The sequence below is a fragment of the Pithys albifrons genome, chromosome 16, assembly GCF_047495875.1.
Source record: "Pithys albifrons albifrons isolate INPA30051 chromosome 16, PitAlb_v1, whole genome shotgun sequence".
Lineage (NCBI taxonomy): Eukaryota > Metazoa > Chordata > Aves > Passeriformes > Thamnophilidae > Pithys > Pithys albifrons.
In genome coordinates this window covers 12,093,348-12,112,309 of record NC_092473.1, presented here as the reverse complement: position 1 = coordinate 12,112,309, position 18,962 = coordinate 12,093,348, and the positions used below count along the sequence as shown (strand labels likewise).

Below are 18,962 nucleotides of genomic sequence, written 5' to 3'. Positions count from 1 at the left end.
GATGTGTGCTGTGTAAAAGAAAGAGAAAGCTGCTGCCCCTGGCCCAAAAATGTGGGCAGCATAGCAAATATGTTAGTGATCTCCCAGAAATGTTCAATGAGATGGATTTTGGCACAGCCTTTGTTTCACTGTGAGCTTATAAGAGATTTGCTTGTCTTGGTGTAGCTTCAGACTGATGTGCTGAGGAGAGCTGGTGAGCCCCAAAAATAAGGCTGAGTCCTGGTGCTGACTTTTAGAGCATGATTTTTTTCAAGAGGGTCCCATTATAAAAGGAGAGGATAAATGATCTGAAAGCTCTATGAGAGCCAAAGCACTGCAGCTTCATGGCAGGGCTTTATAGAAGGGCCGGAGAGATGATAGTAGAGACTAAAAAACCTGCAAAATAAACAGACTGGTGCAGTGTGGCTTGCAGCAATCTCCAGGACGGCACGGCTTTCCTCACAACAGGATCCTGCTGCTGTCCCGTGCCACGTGTGAGGTCTGCAGGGACGGTGATCCCTGCACTGGAGCTGGAATGGTGGTGGCAGCCAGGACGAGGAGCTGGGAGCTCTGCCTGACCTTGGGGCCAGAGCTGCCCTTCCTGGCTGTGCAGGGAGAACCAGGCCCTGCAGTGCTGATATTGAGAGCATCCTTTTGCCAGTCAGCATAAACCCCTTCACAAACTTGGGGTTGAATCTCTTCCCTTGAAAGACAAACATGAGAGTGAGGAGTGCCCTGACCTATCTGGAAGAGTCCTGAAGTGCAAATAGCATGAGAAGATGGAGAGCTGGGTGCAGAAACAGCTTTGTAAATGCCAGTGTGTCACTGGGGAGAATGTATCTAATAGCATCACAGTGGCTTCTTGGAGGAGTTAAGAGGAACCACCATACCCCCTTTTTTTTTTTCCATCTTTGCTCTGGTGTACATGAAAAAAACCCTACCTAAAGTTATAACTCGTCTTTAATGGAAATGAAATGATAAAATTGGGATAATACCTACCTCATGCTGCTCTTGAGGATTAATTAATGTTTACAAAATCACTTTAGGTCCTGAGATTTAATTGAAGGAAAAATATTACCATATAAAATACCTTTTTATGCAGGCACTGCTATAGGGTTTCAGTTGGGCAGAGTGCTGTGGCAGCACATGCTTTACTACATTTATGGCAGTGAGGCTTCCTGTAGTTTATATAAAAATTGTCTCTCTGAAATCACAAATGTAACATCAGTGTTTTCCTCTCTCTTTGAAAGAATATTAATTTGCCATCATAGGACTTCTCTGCCTATTTAAATGGCTGTAAATGCAAATTAACCTCTGAGAAGAAAGCATTGAATATCTGTTCCCTTGCTTGGGACAAGCTGGTACAACTTGCTAGTGACTCCACCTTTGGAGTCACATGGATGTTTCTGGCTCATGTGAGCAATAAATCAGGCTGGTACTGGGTGTCCTGCTGTAGTTTATAGGTGTATCTGGGTGTTCATTATAATCTCCTGCTATCAAGAGATTTAAAATACAGCTATAAAACTTCATTTCGGAAGTTAAATTTAACCACGGAGGTTTCAGCCAGGGAGCAAGTTCTGTTGAGTGAGATGTTTCTGTGGTCTGTTTCTGGTTTGATTTTTGGTTTGGTTTGTTTTGTTATTTTTGGTGGGGGTTTTTGTTTTTTTTTTTTGAGGGGTGTTGTGGGTTTTTTTTGTTTGTTGGTTTTTTGTTTTGTTTCAGGTGTTTTTTTCAAGCTGGAGTAGCAAGAGAAGGAAAAACAACACTGGGTTTGGCTGACTTCAGCTGTTGGAATAAAACACTATCACTGCATAAATGTCACCTCTTTTCCTGCTGTAACATTTTTTACTTCACACGGAGTGATACAGGTTGGGTGGACTTAGAGGCTGGATCAGTTACTCAGTGTGCTTCTGTTGTTTCTGCCCCACAGGGGGACTATGACCCCAGCAGAACCAAAGTCCTTCACTTCAGCATGAACCCCACGACTTTGGCCAAGCAGCAGCGCAAGGAGGAGCAGCAGCAGCTCCAGGAGGAGTGTGAAAGGCTGCGGGAGCTGGTGAGGGTGCTCGAAGGAGGCGGCTCCATCTCTGCGAGTCTGGAAGGAGTTGGGAGTTTTCAGTCACCACAAGAAGTTGCAGGTAGGCTACTGGCTTCTGGTCCTGGAGATGCATTTATTCATCCATGTTGCCAGAGGAACTGACTGCAGAAACAGATGGAGGCGTTGCAGACAGTGTGCTTGATGGAGTGGTTATAAGGAAAATGAAAAAAGCTGGGTTGATGCAGGAGAAAGTGAATGTGTGGTGGCAATCTTGTGGCAGTTTGGTTGAGGGTGTTAAGGCTATATAATAATAATAATACATATAATTTGCTCATGATAAATGGAGTACCAGTACAACAGCCCTCATAGGCTGGTGCTGCCGATGGAGTGAAAGGAAATATTTCCTTCCTTTCAGGGTTGGTTTAGCCCTTGAGGTAGTACAGACAGCAGGAAATAACTTTCATAGCTGCAGGGAAGCAAGTGGTTGAAATCTTTTCAGACCTGGCTTAAAACAAATTAATATTGTTTATCAGTGAATATGTGCCCCATTAATCACAGCTACATTCAATACTCCATGAAAGCAGAGTACATCTTTCACCGAGCTAAATGCATTTCACAGAATCTGTGGCTCTCCAGTACAGTCTGTCTTCCCTTCACGTACCTGAATGAGACTTTTTAGTAAAGCAACCCCAAAACCAACACCTCCAGACATGCTCTGACTCTGTAAATCAAGGTAAGGATATCAATAAAGCCTGACCCATCACCTGCATCACTGTGAGGGACCAGGCAGAATCAAGTCATACTGCAGAGCCCAGATCTTATTGCTGTAACTCTCTCATGCCCTCAAAACAATTTTGTTAGAGGAGAGAAAAATGAAAGAGAGCACAAGGTCTATGTGGAGCTAACTTGGTGTGTTCCATCGGCATGTACATGGTCGGTGTGTGGATTCTCCGCCAGATGAGGCTGAGAGACCAGAGCTTCTCTCAAAGGCCATGTGTACTGGAGACTTCAGACCCACAAAAGGGCAGAAGAAAATATTTTTCACTGTTATGAACCCAAAATTCTCAGAAAGCAGCTTGCTTGTTTTCCCATTTCTCAAACAATGGCACTTTATTACTGCAGAGAATGTGTTTGTTCCGGCACCTCATAGTGGATTATGGCTCTATATAGCCTCAAAAATATGACTGTGAGAAGTGCAGATGGGGTGGTTTGTAAAGTGAAGAGCTGACTGGATGTTGGAGGTAAGTGACAGTCTGTCACTGCTGTTAGTGGATGCTCTAACAAATGCATAAGCATGAAACGTTTGGCAAGCGTTTTAGAGACCATCCTCGTCCATAGGAGCTTCCAGTCTGAGCTCCCTGCTGAGCAGTTGTTGGGGATAGTTCTTTCATTGCAATTTGAATTTGAAATGCTCTGGGTTTTAGGGGTTTAAATTGCAGTAGGTGCTGCTGCCCAATGCCCTTGTCTGTCATTATGTCCCCGAGTACCCTGCACATCTAATGCTGCAGGTTCACAGTGCCCTGGGAGCCCAGCGAGGGCAGGGGCAGAGAGGCTGCAGAGGGGAGGTCAGCTCTGTGTCTCTGCTGCAGCTGAATGAACCTCTGGGGTATCATCTGCAGTAATTAGACCATCTCTTCTGGGGGGGAATGCGTTTCTCACGTGTGCCTCCTGTGATGTGCTAGTCAGAATTATTATTCTGCTGCCTTTCATGCCGTTGCTTTCAGCTGTGTGTGAGGTGCCTCAGTGCTGGGATGTTACCAGGTTTGTCGTTAGCTCAGAAGGGATGCATTTTTAAAGCTGTTTTCTCTTCTGCCTTTGATTCCAACAGGAAAACAAACAGATCACTGGGTTTTAGGGTGTTTCCAGCCTCATGTATGTGATGCTTTTTTTTTCCCTTTTACCACAGTCCCAAGGTACATGATTCTGACTTCTGGTCACCTGCTCAGATGGGAGAGAGCATCAGCAGGGTGGGAAATACTTCAGTGTCATTTATCACAGTCACAGGAGGGCCCTTTGCATTCTCAGAGTGCCTTTAAGTGCAAATGGAAGTGGTTCTTGTAAACAAAATAGGGGAAAAGAGCTGTTAGTGAAGGATAGAGGAGCCCTGTGGATGACTGTCTTTGAGACCAGGGTGAAGGTGTAGTAAGTCAGGTTATCTGGAAAAATCTTGTGTTTTTCCTTTTATTTCATGTGCTTGTGTGCATCACTGTCATGCATGGGGCACATTGCTATAAATACTCCTAAACTCCCCTTTCTTCTGTGGGAATTCAGCAGTGTGGTTGGACCATGAAGACTGTGAGTATTGGGATGTGCAGGAGACACTGAGGATGTTAATGGTGCTGGCTGCAATGTTAGTGGGTGATTCTGAGCTGGCTTTAAATTAGCCAGGTGAGTGCCAGATTTGGTGTCCTTGCTGGGGCAGGGAGAGCTCCTGGTGGGAATGGGGAAAGCTCATTGAGCACACACCATGCAAGCTGCATCCATTTCTGTGTGGACTCCATCCTGCACCCACAGTGTGGATGCAGCAGCTGTTCAGCAGTGGCTTAACATGGTTTCACATGGCCAGAAAACTCACACTGTCTCCCTCTGGATAAGAAATGAAAGATCCAGCTTTTGCTGTTTTCCTAGGATCGCCACAGCTCTGCCCACAGAAGCAGCTGCCATATGCCTTCCACTTCAGTGTATTTTCAAGGTGTGAAATGGGGAGAGTGTGGCAGAAACTCCCTCTGTGCTGTTTGTCACTGTGCAATTGGCTGCCCTGGGGAGGGATGTTTGTTGTGCATAATGAGGGAGCAGGTTTCAGTGTGGTTTGTGAAGCTGTTTCTCTACAAAAATAACAAGAATTAGAGTTTTTCTTGCACCCCTTTCTGTCAGCTGCAAGACCCATCTGTCTGTTTATCCATCTCATTCTTATGACACATGCAAGAGGCAAATTCAGTACTCTGAGCTTTTGAGGTGGGAGGTCCCTGGTGTCAGAGTTAAATGGGATGAGGAGAGCGAGGACAGAGTAGGAAGAGTGTGGATAAAAGCTGAGAGGACAGCAAAGGTCATATGTAAGTTTTCATTTTGCCTTTAAACAAATGGAAGTAAGTGTAAGACTTTGCCATGTAACCTGACTGGTGGATTGGCAGAGGTGAGGGATTTGTGTGGCCAGTCAGGTTTGCTGTGTTCAGCAAGCTTATGTGGTTTCCAACAGCTACACTTATGGTTCACAGAATTATAAATATACCAACCAAAAAGCATTAAGGACAATGATGTTGATGGTTTTGATAATAATATGTTGGCCACTATTAAATGCCTTCATTGGACTGGAGTGCAGCACGTTTTTTCTGACCATAGTTCCGACTCCTAGATAGGTAATAAGAAAATTATTACTGTGGACATTAAAGCTCATTAAATGTGACTCTATTAAAAATCAAGGTTATGCTGGACTTTAAATCTCTTTGAGCAGAACCGCTGGAGGCTGCAGCACAGCCTGGCAACTTGCCATGTAGTTCAGTGGTCCTCTCCTCTCATTTGTGCCGTAATAGTCTCTGTTCAGATGGGGACCGGGGCTATAGCAAGCAGAGCTTTGAACAGTGTGAACTATAACAACATGCTGTCCTTTTCACAGTATGAATGCGCACTCAGGCTCCTGTTGTATTGATGGGGCAGGTCTGTGGCTGCTGCACTTTGGGCATGGGCTGTCCCTTTGTGGGTGCTGTGTGTCTCTGCTGGGGCTGGGCTGTGTAAGGGCAGGGTGCACCAAGGTCACACAGCCATCTGGGGAGAGGCTCCGAGTCCTGCTGTCTCAGAGACAGGGATGCAGATTGTAGCTGCTTTGGGAAGGTGGTGTGGGGCATCACTGCCCAGATTTGAAATCTGTTCCAGATTTGCATTTCTCTTTCCCATCCTCTTTGCAACTTCCCCAACCCCCTCTTCTGTATTTCAGTCTGCATTTTCTGCTGGGGTTTTTTTCCTTTCAGCTCCATAGCTTTTCCTGCTTTTCTTTCTGTTTCTCTCCAGGCCATTTCTGTTTAGATCTTCCTTTTTTTTTTAGTCTTATGTGGTCATGGTGGGCCTCTTGATTTCTGGCACTGCTAGAGATGGATTTAGGTCTCAGTTGCAAGCAAATATGTAGGTGGCAGCTAATGGGGAGCTGACAGAAGTAATGACTTGTAGCAACATAGGTAGAAATGAGAGAAAATGCTTCAGGTGCTCGTTATCTCCATTTGTGTTCTCGTCTTAAAGGTAGTATTTCTGAAGGCAGGAATGGGTTCCCTGTGGAAGCTGGTTCCTGACTAAAAGAATGCACTAATGCAAATTTTCCATGAGGGCTCATGATTTATTGCTATCCTGTAGGTACAGTGGAGCATTCCCTACTTCATGCAGCCTCTCCCTGTGAGAAAGAGGAAAAGTGCTTTTAATATTCTTTCTGGTGAGAGACAGGCTGGCACCCCTACCAGGAAGGAAGATGGGAAATCAACTCTGATTTCAACCATCTGTGGAGAATTTTGAAAGTGAACATAATCCCACCAAAAAGGAAAGCTATTCATCCATCTCAGTGGTTTCAATGTCCTTTTTCCCTTGGTAGGAAAAGGGAATCCTTGATGAAGGACTGAGGAATCTCACTCTGGGACATATGTTTGACCCCAACTGAAATGCTACATTTGACGCTCAGCAGGGGCTTTCCCCACATCACTGCCACGTCAGGACCTTGTAAAAATGTATTTAATTGAGTTTAAATTGGGTAATGAATTAATATTAAAATAATCTAATCTTGCTGAAGTGACAAGCCAGAGATGGTAAAATTTGTCACTGTCCCAGTGTGCTTGTGCTTCTGATGAATGTGTTTCTGAGTACAGAAGGTGACAAAAAAGGAGCAGATGGAATTTAGAAGTTGCCATTCTCCATCCACAGTTGGCTGAGCTGTTGGTGCTTGGAAGGCTTGGTGCTTCCTACCATCTGTGTAGGGAATCCACACATGGTGAGGGCTGCACCTGTGAATGAAACCTGAGTCCACCTGATGAAGGATTTTTCCATGACCTTAGTTGCTGGTGGGTGCACACATGCAATTGCAGCCTCCCCTCCTCACTTTGTGCCAGTGACTCCCAGCATCCCACTGGTCAAGCAGGGTTGGGCCAGGTGAGTGCAGAGAGGGCGGCTCTCCTTCAGTCACATACTGCCTCTTCCTAAAGCAGAAGAAGGATTCATTAAGTGACACTTCTTTTGCTGATGTTTAACATTCCAATTCCCCTTCAGTTTGTACTGAAGGAATTGCCTTCATTCTAAAGAGGCACAAAGGTCTGGGGCATTTGCTGCATTCAAATGTTAGGGGAATTCTGGTAAGAGCAGGATGTTAGCCTTTGTGCCCTGCCTGTATTTCAATAAATTGCTTTCTGCATATCCCAATTTCATGTGCAGTTAATAAAGAGCTTGACTTTGCCTCTGGTGTTTTGCTGTGCACTGATCAAGGTCTGTCCTCTTTCACTCTAGAGATGGCCACATATACTTGATGGGGAAGAAATCATTCCCTACTTTTCTCTGCATCCAAGATGTTGCATGGCTTCATGTACAAGCCACAAATGATATGGAAAGGAGCAGGATGAGCATTATTAGCAGCAGTCCTTGGGAGCTGCTCGTCCTGACCTGCTTGGAGCTGCTGCCCTCCTATGCTGACTCTGCAGCGGAGGAGCTGGGCCTCTGTGGGGCAATCCCCCACTGCTCAGCTACTTCTCATTATTGTTTTTATGGTGCTAGTTTCTCTTCTGCAAGACATTTAGACTGGTCTGGGACCTGAATAGTATATTAAGACTGGGAATAAGCTGATAGTTTAAATAGAGCTTACTTGGATTCCTTTCCTTACCATCCATATCCTTTTGTCTCAGCATAGCACAGATAACCAGTGGTGCTTCTAAATATACTTGTTTTCCTAAAAGACACTGGCCAGGTTGGGACCTTCTGTACTTCATATTGACAGTGTTACAGTGGCTGGGGACAGAGTCAATAAAACCCTTTGACATTACAGTGGTGTCAGTGGATTTGGGCAGTGTAGCCGTAAGGGGAAAATACCATGAAGCCTTTGTGTGTTCTGATTCAGCAACAGTGGCCTTTGATGGTAAATGTTCTGCACTACTGAAATCAGTGCAGACATCTATAAAGGACCAGGTTTCCTGGCTTGAATGAAAGTCTAGTACCTCAAGAGGGCTGGGAGAAATGTTCCCCAGTTAAAAAAAATATCTCTTTCATCGTATGTAGTATTCGTCATCCAGATAGATTCCTGAGGGGTTCTTTTGAGATAATGCACATATGAAGTCATGCAGCACTGAGTATATTACAAACAGTGTGCCCTGCCTGTGGCAACATGCCATGAGCCTGTTAAACAACCAGAGACTTGCCCCTGAGCACAACATAATCCATGTGCTGTGAGCAGCTGGGACACGAGTGGGCCAAGGGTTGCTGACCAAACAAACCCCCAGGGATGCCTGAAACCTTCAGCTTTTACTGAAACTGCAATGGGGAGGTGCCAGGGAGACATTGCTGGGCCGTTCAGACACTCTGTCTGCTGCCCAGGGAGCCAGAGGTCTGTAATAAATTCTGTAATGTAGCTCTGTTGTAGCTACTGAATGTGTAAAACTTGGTGTTGGTCAAAGGTTACTACCCAGACTATATTTAGCCTTCACAAAGAGCAAAAAAAGCTGCAGGATTTCTTCCTGCTTTTCTTTTCAACCCAATTCATGTGTGGAGTTCTTGGAGAACTTGATATTTCTGGGTTTATAAGAGGCAGCCTGTGAACCTGCATGATGCCTCCATGCAGCTCCAGTGACTCCTACAAGGGCTTTTTTTAAAGCATCTCCTACCCTCCTGCTAGGCACTGTGTAGAAGTTGATTACAAAATATTTAGCAGAAGTAGAAACCTTGTTTCAGAGAAAATAAAAGCCATTTTGCAAAGAAAAAATAAGTTGTGAGAGAGAAGGAAATGGAAAAGAAAATAAAAATGTATGTGATGAAGGGGACCAAATTTAAACACAACTCTGAGAACATCTGTAATGGTTTCTGTAGCAATGTGAGGAAGGAGGCTCCCAAGGGAAGCTTCACTGGGCTTATTGATCCTGCCTTGAATCTGGGTGTAATGAAAATGAGTGGGACTGCAAGAAAATACAGCTGAGGAGAAAGCTGCTGGTTTCCTAGGAGGATGCATTTTCCTTACTCAGTAGTGATGCAGTAAAGACATGGTGTTACATCTGAGAAGGAAGAGGCTGCCTTTGCTGAGGTGGCTGGGAAGGTTAGAGGTAGCCAATGTCATTACAGATGGGCAGAGAGCAAGGTTAGAGGGGAATTCTGGGAGCAGATAAATCAACAGAAAATGTTTAGAGAAACCTAGGCTGAGAGGGAGTATCTTGTCTCCTTTTGGCTTTCTCTGTATGTGGCTTTGGAGTAAAAACTGGTGATAGAAACAATATTTGAAAGCCTGCTGACTTGGGTTTCTGGTTCCCAGTCCATCAATGAATGAGTGAAATACTAAGTGACCATGAGGAAGAACTGTTCTCACTACCAGAAGTAATCCCCAGAAGTAGCTGTGCTCCTTCATTTCTACCCAGAGAAAGTTCAGAACCTTTTCAAGGAGAGAAATAAATGAGCAGCAGAAGGATCCAACCCCCTTCTCTCTGTGTTTTAACTCCTTCAACACCCCTCTCCCCTCCAAATCCTTATAAAACACCATCAAATTTGTACTGTACAGAAACTGCCACGTGAAACACACCACCCTTTGTGGCCACAGTTCTTCTACATCCCTCTGGTTCAATATCCCTCTGTGCTGATGGTTTCTTCATCAACCAGAGTCAAGCCATCAGGCTGTTGAGCTTTATGGGTCTTGGTGAACTTTGGCAGTTGTGTTTTCCCTCTTGGATGTTTGAGTCAAGCTCTCACTGTTTGCTTGTGGCCTCCTTGGTGGCTGTGTGACAGTCAGGATGTTCCCACATCATCCCTCCAGTCCAGCATTTCTCCTGAAGGGAAGGAAATGCACTGTTATCTGCAGCTGCCCTTTGTCTCCTGTAGGGTTGTGGGATGAGCTGACTCTGACAGCAGTTTGCACGGAGCAGCTTTTGATTAGGCCTGATGTGCCACAAGCCCTTTGGGTTTACACAATTGAGAATGCTCTTTCATTCATCAGCAGGATTGAGAAGAAAGGCTTGTGCTGATGTCTCAAATTCAGGCCGACACAATTTCCCTGACATCAGAAAACCCATCCTGCCAGCGTGGTGGAGCGCCCCAGCAGCGGAGAGCCTCAGATCTCTGCTCTGCATCTTGTCAGTGTGTTATTTCTCCTGGAAATTAAAGCTTGATGCCTCTCTGAGCAGTAAAGAGTGGTGGAAATCTAGTGGAGGAACTTTGCAAGGGGTGTCAAGGATACTGGGAAGCCTTAAAAAGCCGTGTGCTAGCAAGGTGAACATCCCCTTGGTGTAGGGAATGTTTATTAGATTCAGGAAAGATTACAGGAATGAGAAAATATTGAGCATATTTACCCTTTCCATACTGTCCAAGGTGGTGGTTTTCCTGTTGTGACAGGGTCATAACAGGAAAAACTTACTGAATCTGCTGATTTTCTCTGGAGTCCTCATTTCAATTTTCAGGTAAGTATACGAGGCTGGGAGCTGAAATCTGACTGTCTCACAGGATAGAGTGGGGCTCCTTAGCACTGAATCCCAAATGAGGTGGGGTGAATGTGTGTGTAGAGATGGAGAAATAGTGTCTCCTCATTCCACATTTTAAAGGGGGAACATACAACTAAAATTCAAATGCCAAAGGATAATTTTTTGCATGGACTCTTTTTCTGGTTCACCTCCCTGTCTGCGTGAAGCTCTTTTTTTCTGGAAAATACTGTTTCGCAGTTGAATTCCCAGTTTTTCTTTTCACTTATGCTGATTATTTAGGAGCTGTAAATGAAGTAAAATAAGGCTGTTTCAATATTTTAGAGCAGCGGCTGTATTTAAGAAGTTTATATTTGATGAGTAAGTTGATGACATTGCATTATGTGAATTTGATGTGCAAAGTTGTCACTAAAGTGTAAACATAGTGACAGCAGGACCAGCAATTCCCAGCCTAATCAAGTAAGCCGAGTCACACATTCTTTGAGCTATAGCGTAATAGAGACTGATTTGCATATTAAAATGAGAGAAGCTACACAGATCCAACAATTAAGTTGATATTTTAATTGCCTAAAAGTCAGGAGATTCAAAGTTATGTTTCCTGCATCAGTTAATTTGCCACCTACATCTATTCGTGGTATTTTCAATGACTTTATTAGATATGAAACTAGTGTGGATTAAAACACATTAAATGTTAGCTGTGAATGAAAGAAGAGCTTTGGATTTGCTGGGTTAGAAAGCAGACTAAGAGAACTGAGGGTTTCTTAGTCTGTTTAAAAGTCATGCAAACAAATTCTAGGTAATTTCTTTCTTAGCATTCTAGTAGGCATGTTGGGAGGGAGGGAGGGAAAGGAAGCTATATTCAAATGCAATGAAAAAAATTCCCATTGATCTCCATAGACCTTGAATTATATCCTTAACTTCTTGTTTTCTTTGTAAGGAATAAGCTTTATTTAATTGCAAATTCACACAAATGCACTAGTACCACTAAGAATTACATCAATATATGGATTGTGTCCTTGATGTTTATGCTGGTTTCACAGGGCTGATCTTGCATTCAGATAAGCTCTCACGTATAGAGCTCCCTTATCTCCCCATGCTGATGTTCTGATATATGAATGCTTGTTCCCTGTGCTCACAAAAAGCTATTCACATGCCGAGTCTGATGATTTTTTTATAATCCTTTTTTGAATTAGACTACAAAAAGAATGTGTTTGAAAAGGTTAACTAATGGATACACTTTTCTCCCTGATGAGGAAAACTGGTGAAGTGCTGAAAAATGGTCAAGCAGAGTTTTGATCAGGCTTTTCTAATCAAATACTTTCTAGGTGGTGAACAAGTAGGAGAAAGGTTAATCCATAGTGGATTTATTTGGAATGGAGAGCAGCTATTTGGAAAGCAATCAGTGTATGAAAGCAGACACTTGTAATTACTTTGCTGTCTTAATGATGGCACTGACATCAGTACCATGATGTGGTAATGCTGTGATAGCCTTTTGAATGTGGTGCTGACATAAGGACATCAATAGGAAGGGAGAAAAGTCTCTCAGCATCTTCACACCTATCGACCTGGTTTGCCAATGTCCAGATATTCTGAGCAGCTTGTCCAGTGCTTACAATCACATGGTATCCTAAACAGAAAGGCATGAGACTCTCCCAACTTGTTTGGGAAAAGCCAGCACCTTGCAATCCCTTGGTAATCCACTGTTGGACAGTGCAGTGTTAAATCATAGCAAGTCATAAAATGCAGGAGAGTCATGTCTGCCCATCAGGGATTTCTGAGCGTCTGGGAGCTGTCCATTATTTAGACTAAACTAAAGCTACCTGGTGTGGTAGCTGCTGATGGAGTCTTCCCTCGCTATTGCAGTGTTTCCATGTTTTCTCCATTTCAGTGCCAGGTTATCCAGTTACAGAGGAGTAACTCAATCCAGCCTTCATTAGGGAACAGCATATTCATTCTTATATACACAGCTCCAGCTCAATGGATGAAAATCAGACAGATGAAAAGCTGAAGATGAAATCAGATTCACAAATTGTCTTTTCACTCTGGCTCTCTGTGTTTCTGTCTCTGTTGAACAGAAAGTCTTGATAGGTCCTGTTGGAGGACTGTTGCATGGTGAGTTATTGGGAAGGTATGCAATGTTGTAAAGTTGCCTTCTGCCATGATCAGATACCATCATAGGTGTGCAGCAAAAGTATTTAAATTAAGTAGATCAGAGGCTGGTGTAAGGAAGGGCCGGAGGCGGCAGCAGCAGCATCCACCTTCGCTGGAGACTGTGGATGTGTCATCAGAAATCTCGCTGCTGGTGCCATCAAAGAGATGCACAGATCTGAAAGACTCAGCAAAGGGTTTCTGAATAGGCTGGTAATGACGATGGCGTGTGATTCCCCTTTTAGCCTGCCATGTTGCAATGCCTTCCCTGAAACGAGGAGGAATTTAGGCAAGGGGAAGTTTTTGTCTTGTTTTAGAAGAGTGATAAAAATAAGTCCCGAATTGGAACTGGTGATGTTAGAGCTGCGTAACAGATGTGGGCTAAAGGCGTTCCCATCATCAGCCACCATGGGAAGGAACTCCAGGTCAGGCTGTTTCCATGATGAGGCCTTTCCTCGGTATGTGGGCAGGGTGCTGATGCATTTGCAAACTCCCTGCAGAAGTGTTTGGACTTCCATGGTGCTACAAGGGAGTAGCAGAGATTACTCTTCACTTCCATTTCAAAGCTTTTCTTTCTACTATAGAATCCTTCACATTTTGCAGCCTGAAAAACCCTAGGAAAGAGGAGGGGAGCATTGTCCTCTGCTTCTGTTCCAGACTCCCTAGGAATTTTTTGGAGAAAGGAAAAATTTTAAGCAGAATGTTCCCACATATGCTAAGGCTTCATCTGCAAGGTGATGTCCTAAGCCAAATGGAGAGGCTGCATGCAGCACTTGGGAACAGATTTAAAGCTAATGGCATCTTAGTTACGCTTCAGGTAGCTCAGAGTCCTCAGCTGCTAACCCCAACAGAAATAAATAAGGATAAAAATTAGAACTAGGCATATCACACCTCCTGCAGCATGTTAAACACTGCTGTTCTCCTCTGTCAAAGATGGAGTGAGCCAGGCTTTTCCATACAACCAGGGCAAATAAGCAATTACTAAGAGGTACAGAAATAGTGTTTAGGAAGGTATAAAGTTGCTCTGAGAGCTATTAAACACCTCTCCTTGTTTTGCTCATTGTTTAGAGTGTGAATGTTTGACACTTAACAAAAGCTGACTAATTCTTTGTTTTTTTCCTTTTAATGATCGGAATTCAGGGGAGGGCTGACTGTGACAGGAGGGAGAAAGAATTGCCATCAAAGTGAAGCTCTTTTTAATTAGAAAGTCCCTTGGATGATTTACTTTCTAGTGATTTGAGTGCTGGCTGGTTTGAATGTGTCAGCAGTGCTGACCAGCAGGATGCAGTCCTGTCAGTGCAGGTTCTGGTTTGCTCTTCAGGCATCAAGAGGTGAAGCTGCTCCAACAAGGAGAGTCTGTGATGAGGGAAATTATAGCTGTAGCCAGCAGTGCTTGTGACTTCACCATCTGCTGTGAAGGCTCTACCCTGAGTGCCAGCACTGGTGGCAGCAGGCATAATGATGGTAATATTTTCCACTTCTTTAGTACCCCATCCAAAGGTCTCTGAGTATGCCAGAGATACTAATTAGGACTCGCAGCACCCTTGGGAGGTGGGCAGGAGTCTCCATACAAGATTTCTTTGCCTGCAGAGCCTAAAGAGATTGTGGCACTGATCTTTGGGATCAATTCATGCCATCAGGCAGCTCTATAAGAACTAAAAACCTTTCATACTGTTGTTAGTTTGAACTAGAGCTGTATTAGGAGGGCAGTCTGACTGATATTAACCTGCTGGACTGAGCTTTATGCTCCTCACTGGTCTTGTTGATGGGGGCAGCAGAAGCCGGGTCTGCTGTAGCTGTTTCAGGGTTTCTTACACTGTAAGTTTTAGAGTAGATCTTAGAACTTGAGTCCAGTCCTTAATACATGGCCTTCTGAGGAAAACTGGATTCCTAAGATCAGATAGAAATGCTCAGTGCAGTGCTCTACATCTAAAAAAATAATAGAATCATATTATAATTTGGGAAGAGACCCTTAGAGGTCATTTAGTCCAACCCTCCTGTAATGAAATAGGGCATCTTCATCTAGATCAGGTTGCTCAGAGCCCTGTCCATCCTGACCTTGAACACTCCCAGGATTGGGTCATCCACCACCTATTTGGGCAACCTGTGCTTGTGTTTCAACATCCTCATTGTAATAAAACTTCCTTATATCTAGACTAAATTGACCCTCTTTTAGTTTAAAAGCATTACCTCCTGTCCTATTGCAGTAGGCCCTGCTAAAAAGTTTGTCCATGTCTCTCTTGTAAACCTCTTTTAAGAACTAAAAGGCAAGAATAAGGTCTCCTTGGTGCTTTCTCTTCTCCAGGCTGAACACCAATTCCTTCAGCCTTTCCTTACAGGGAGATTGTTCCATCTCCATGTCCATCCTCTGGACTTGCTCCAACAGCTCTATGTCCTCCTGTGCTGAGGAGCCCAGAGTTGGATGCAACGGACCAGGTGGGGAGTAGAGAGGCAGAAATCACCTTCCTCATCCTCCCTACCACACTACTTCTGATTCAGCCCAGGACAGGGTTGGCTTTCTGGGCTCCAAGTGGGTAACTGTTGCCTCACATGGAGTTTTTCATCCATCACCACCCTGAGTCCTTCTCGGCAGGGCTGCTCCCAGTCCCTTCATCTCCCAGGATATATTGACACCAGGGATTGCCCTGACCCAGGTGCAGCACCTCCTGAGGATGACATGGGCCTGAATCATCCCTCCTTTCCTGCAGGCAGTGAGTTGAGGTGCCTGTGTACAGGAATCCAGTGAGCCTCATGCCTGTGATGTTGGAGACAGTGCTGAAAATTACTACAAATAACACAAATTTCCCCCAAATTTGACCACAAATCTTTAATGCTTGATGCCAACACTCACACTCCTGTATTTAAAAGCATGTTCCCACAAAGATCCATTTAACATGCCCTTCAGTTGGGTAGAGCTGTGACAGTGAAGCTTGTCCTTCCCCTGAGTGCAAGGTATAAAATAAAAGCTCCTGATTAAGATCAAAGATAGACCTCCTATCCACCATCTCTATGAGGAAAAATACTGTTGTCAAGTATCCATTATATGGTGTGTAAGTGTATTTGAGACTGTTAAAGAGAGTTATTCTCACAGATTTATATGTAACAGGTTAAAACAAGGGAGGGTGGGGGAACAAACCCTTGCTGTGTTTAATTATTGCTGGGTGCTGCATGCACTTTTCTCCATTATTTACTTAATCTTAAATGCCAGATGCTAAAGGGCACCAGCATCAATTAACTGCTTAATTAGACTTGCAAAAAAAATCATGTAATTTAGTTATAGGCAAATAAAAAAAAGAAAACCCAGCACAGAACAGAAGCTCAGGGCTCTCTTTGCAATCAGTTTTAAAGCTCCCTGCAAACATTGTTTGCTTTCATCGCTTGCTGGAGACTCTTTGGAGCACTCTCGGTGCCTTTTGCCCTGTAGGGATCCAAGTGTCTGGATGCAGCGTCACTTGTTCTTTCTGAGTGGATTTAACCACAGCTTCCTTTGTTGCTTTCCAAGTTCTTTTAATAGAGGTTTTGATGAGATGCCCTTTGTGAGGACTTGTGTTGTGCCTCATCCTGGTCCAGAGGAGAACCTGACCTTGGCCCTTTCTGTGTTCTGCATCCCCTCTGGTGCTTGCTCTGGGTGCCCAGGCAGGTGAAGAACATGCGCTGATCCCTGTTCCTCCTAGGAACACTTGTTTGTGTTTTGCAGTGTATTTTAAATTTTTAGCATGCAGCTAACAAAGCACCAAACAAAAAAAGCCCCGCTACCCTTGCTACAAAATAATGGGAAGCCAGATACTTCTATTCCATTAGTTCCCACTCTTACGGATAAGTGTTCACAGAAATGGAGTGTATTTTGTTTAATCAAGACCTACAAATCTGTGTCTTTATGTTGCAAATTGCCATAACAGGGTAATAATCAATGCTCTGGGCTTGGGTATATGCAAAGTTTTCCTTCTATGCAGGTGCTGCTGCCTCTGACTCTGGTACCACGATTCTCACTTGAGTATCAGCATCACTGTCATCTCAGTGCCTCTGCAGCATCCCCTGTTTTACAACTTTTGTTTCTTTCTTGGTGCCTCGATGTTGGAAGTTGCTGATGTATTTTTTTTTCTAAAATGTCCTGAAACCTTTCTGAAAATGAGGTGGTGTTGGGTTTCTGAGAGCTTTGTTCTCCTCCTGTGCCTGTGCTGTCTCAACACTGCTCCTTTCCTTTCTGAAAATACGACCTAGCCCTTAACAGAGTTTCTTTATTTCTTCAAAGCACTGTATAAACATTATCTAATTAAGTATATATAACATGCCCTAAAGTATGTTAAGGGAAAACTGCAGCGCAGCATTGAAGTTTCCAGTCACTTGATCCAGTGTAAAATCTGATTGAATCACTAATTATTTTTCAAAATGCTGTGCCTAATGACATGTATCAAGACAAGAAGATCAGAGCTGCAGCCAGAAGCATTGGGAGCCAAGGAGAGAGGGGCCATCAGGTAAATTCTGTGTTAGTTCTGGAGCTGGTTTGGATGTGTGCACTGAGGTAATAAACAAAACAACAACAAAAAAAGAGTTGCTGCAGCATTCTGATCTTTCCTGTTTTGATATATATAATCAGCTCTACATTTCCTGTTGAAATGTTCATTAAAATTGCAGCCCCTGTGATTATGCAGCTGCCTAATTCAAATCAATGGGGCTCCTGAAACAATTTTGGATATTTTTAAATACTGCTGTAGAACTTCCTTGTTTACAATGTTATGATTAAGTGACTTTTTTTCTAAGTCATCTAAAGCATTAATAAAAATCTCTTTAGCTTTTCTCTAATGTGATTTTTTCTACTCTGAGCAGCTGCAAATAATGCAAACCTTGCTTTATGGCTTTATCTTTTACTTCTTAGTGCAGCAGAATGTCTTTTTGTATTGATAACTAAATCAGAAGCCCAATTACACAGGTTCTTTATAATTCCTAGTGAGCCATAATTGACTTTTTTTTTGTTTTGGAATCCCAATACAAGTAAATAAAATTAATGGAGCAGCAGAACAAACCGCACTGAGAGTCCTGTGGATGGTGAATGGAAGTGAAGGAGCAGCTGCTGGCTGGGATTAAACCATTTCAAACAGCCATGCTGGGCCTCCAGCTCTTGAAGCAACAGTTGATAATGTCTATCACTGAATTACTTTGATGTTGTAACTCACACGTGGCTGCCCCGAAGATTATAATGTCCAAAGGGTCAAGATGCTTTAAGAGATCTCATACTGAAAGGGAGGTAATTTCACTTTTACTGGAAAGATGCATTCAAGGTAACTTCTGCTCTGGAAATTCTGCTTTGGAATGCTTCAGAGTGATGCCAGGGCTCTTGTCAGTTTGTTTAAATGACTTGAGGTTTATTAGTTTTCCACTCTTCTAATACCTTCAGTTCCTTTTACTGTTTGTTACTGAAACCTTGGCACAATTCTGATGTGTTTGAGTTGCAAACATTACAGGAAAATACCTAAATCAAAACATTGTGGAAGAGAGGCTGCATGAACGAGCAGATGTTTACAGTCTCTGACTTCTGTGGTTGAGGAAAAGCAAACACATTTCTATGAAAACTCAATGTGGTAAAAGCATTTTAGTTGCCTGTAGTTATGTGCTGCTCCTGCCTGTGAAGGTATTTCTCCAGTCATCTTTTGCTTTTATTACCTGTCCCCAGCTGTACTTATTAACTCCTTTGTTTAACTCTGCTTGGTTATGGCCCCACTGGGGCTCCCGGAGCAGGGGAGGAGGCAGAGCTGGCACAGCTCAGGGCTGGATCTCCTGCTTGGTTTGTCCCTCACTGAGCACATCTGCTCGAGCCGGTGCTGCCAGGTCAAGCATCAGCGTGGCCAGATGTGACCAACTGCAGCTGTTTCAGCTTTGCAGTGTGGCTGAGCCCTGATGCTCTGCCACCAACCTGTGTGGCTGAGCCCTGATGCTCTGCCACCAACCTGCCAGTGCTGCTGTCACCATAATATCCGTGTTCGCAAAAGAGGGGATGAAATTGTGGAAAGTCTCAGGTCAGAACTGGTCAGTGCTGACTGGCAATAGCTAACTGTATCCTTCCTGGGATGAGAAGTAGATGAAGATGTTAAATGAACCCTTGCCCTGTGGTGCTGAAGAAGTAGGATGCAGCCTGTAGGATGGAGAAGTGAGTGTTGTTGTTTAGTATC

The 18,962-nt window shown here is 43.8% G+C and overlaps 1 protein-coding gene across 5 annotated transcripts in view; it reads left to right on the top strand.

Moving 5' to 3' along the window:
- Positions 1-18,962, top strand: part of MAD1L1 (mitotic arrest deficient 1 like 1) — a 356,012-nt gene that overhangs the window by 222,952 nt on the left and 114,098 nt on the right. For all 5 annotated transcript variants that reach the window (XM_071570868.1, XM_071570869.1, XM_071570870.1 and 2 more), the window contains one exon: positions 1,910-2,117. In XM_071570868.1, the coding sequence (XP_071426969.1) occupies positions 1,910-2,117 (208 nt within the window). The remainder of the gene's footprint in view (positions 1-1,909; positions 2,118-18,962) is intronic.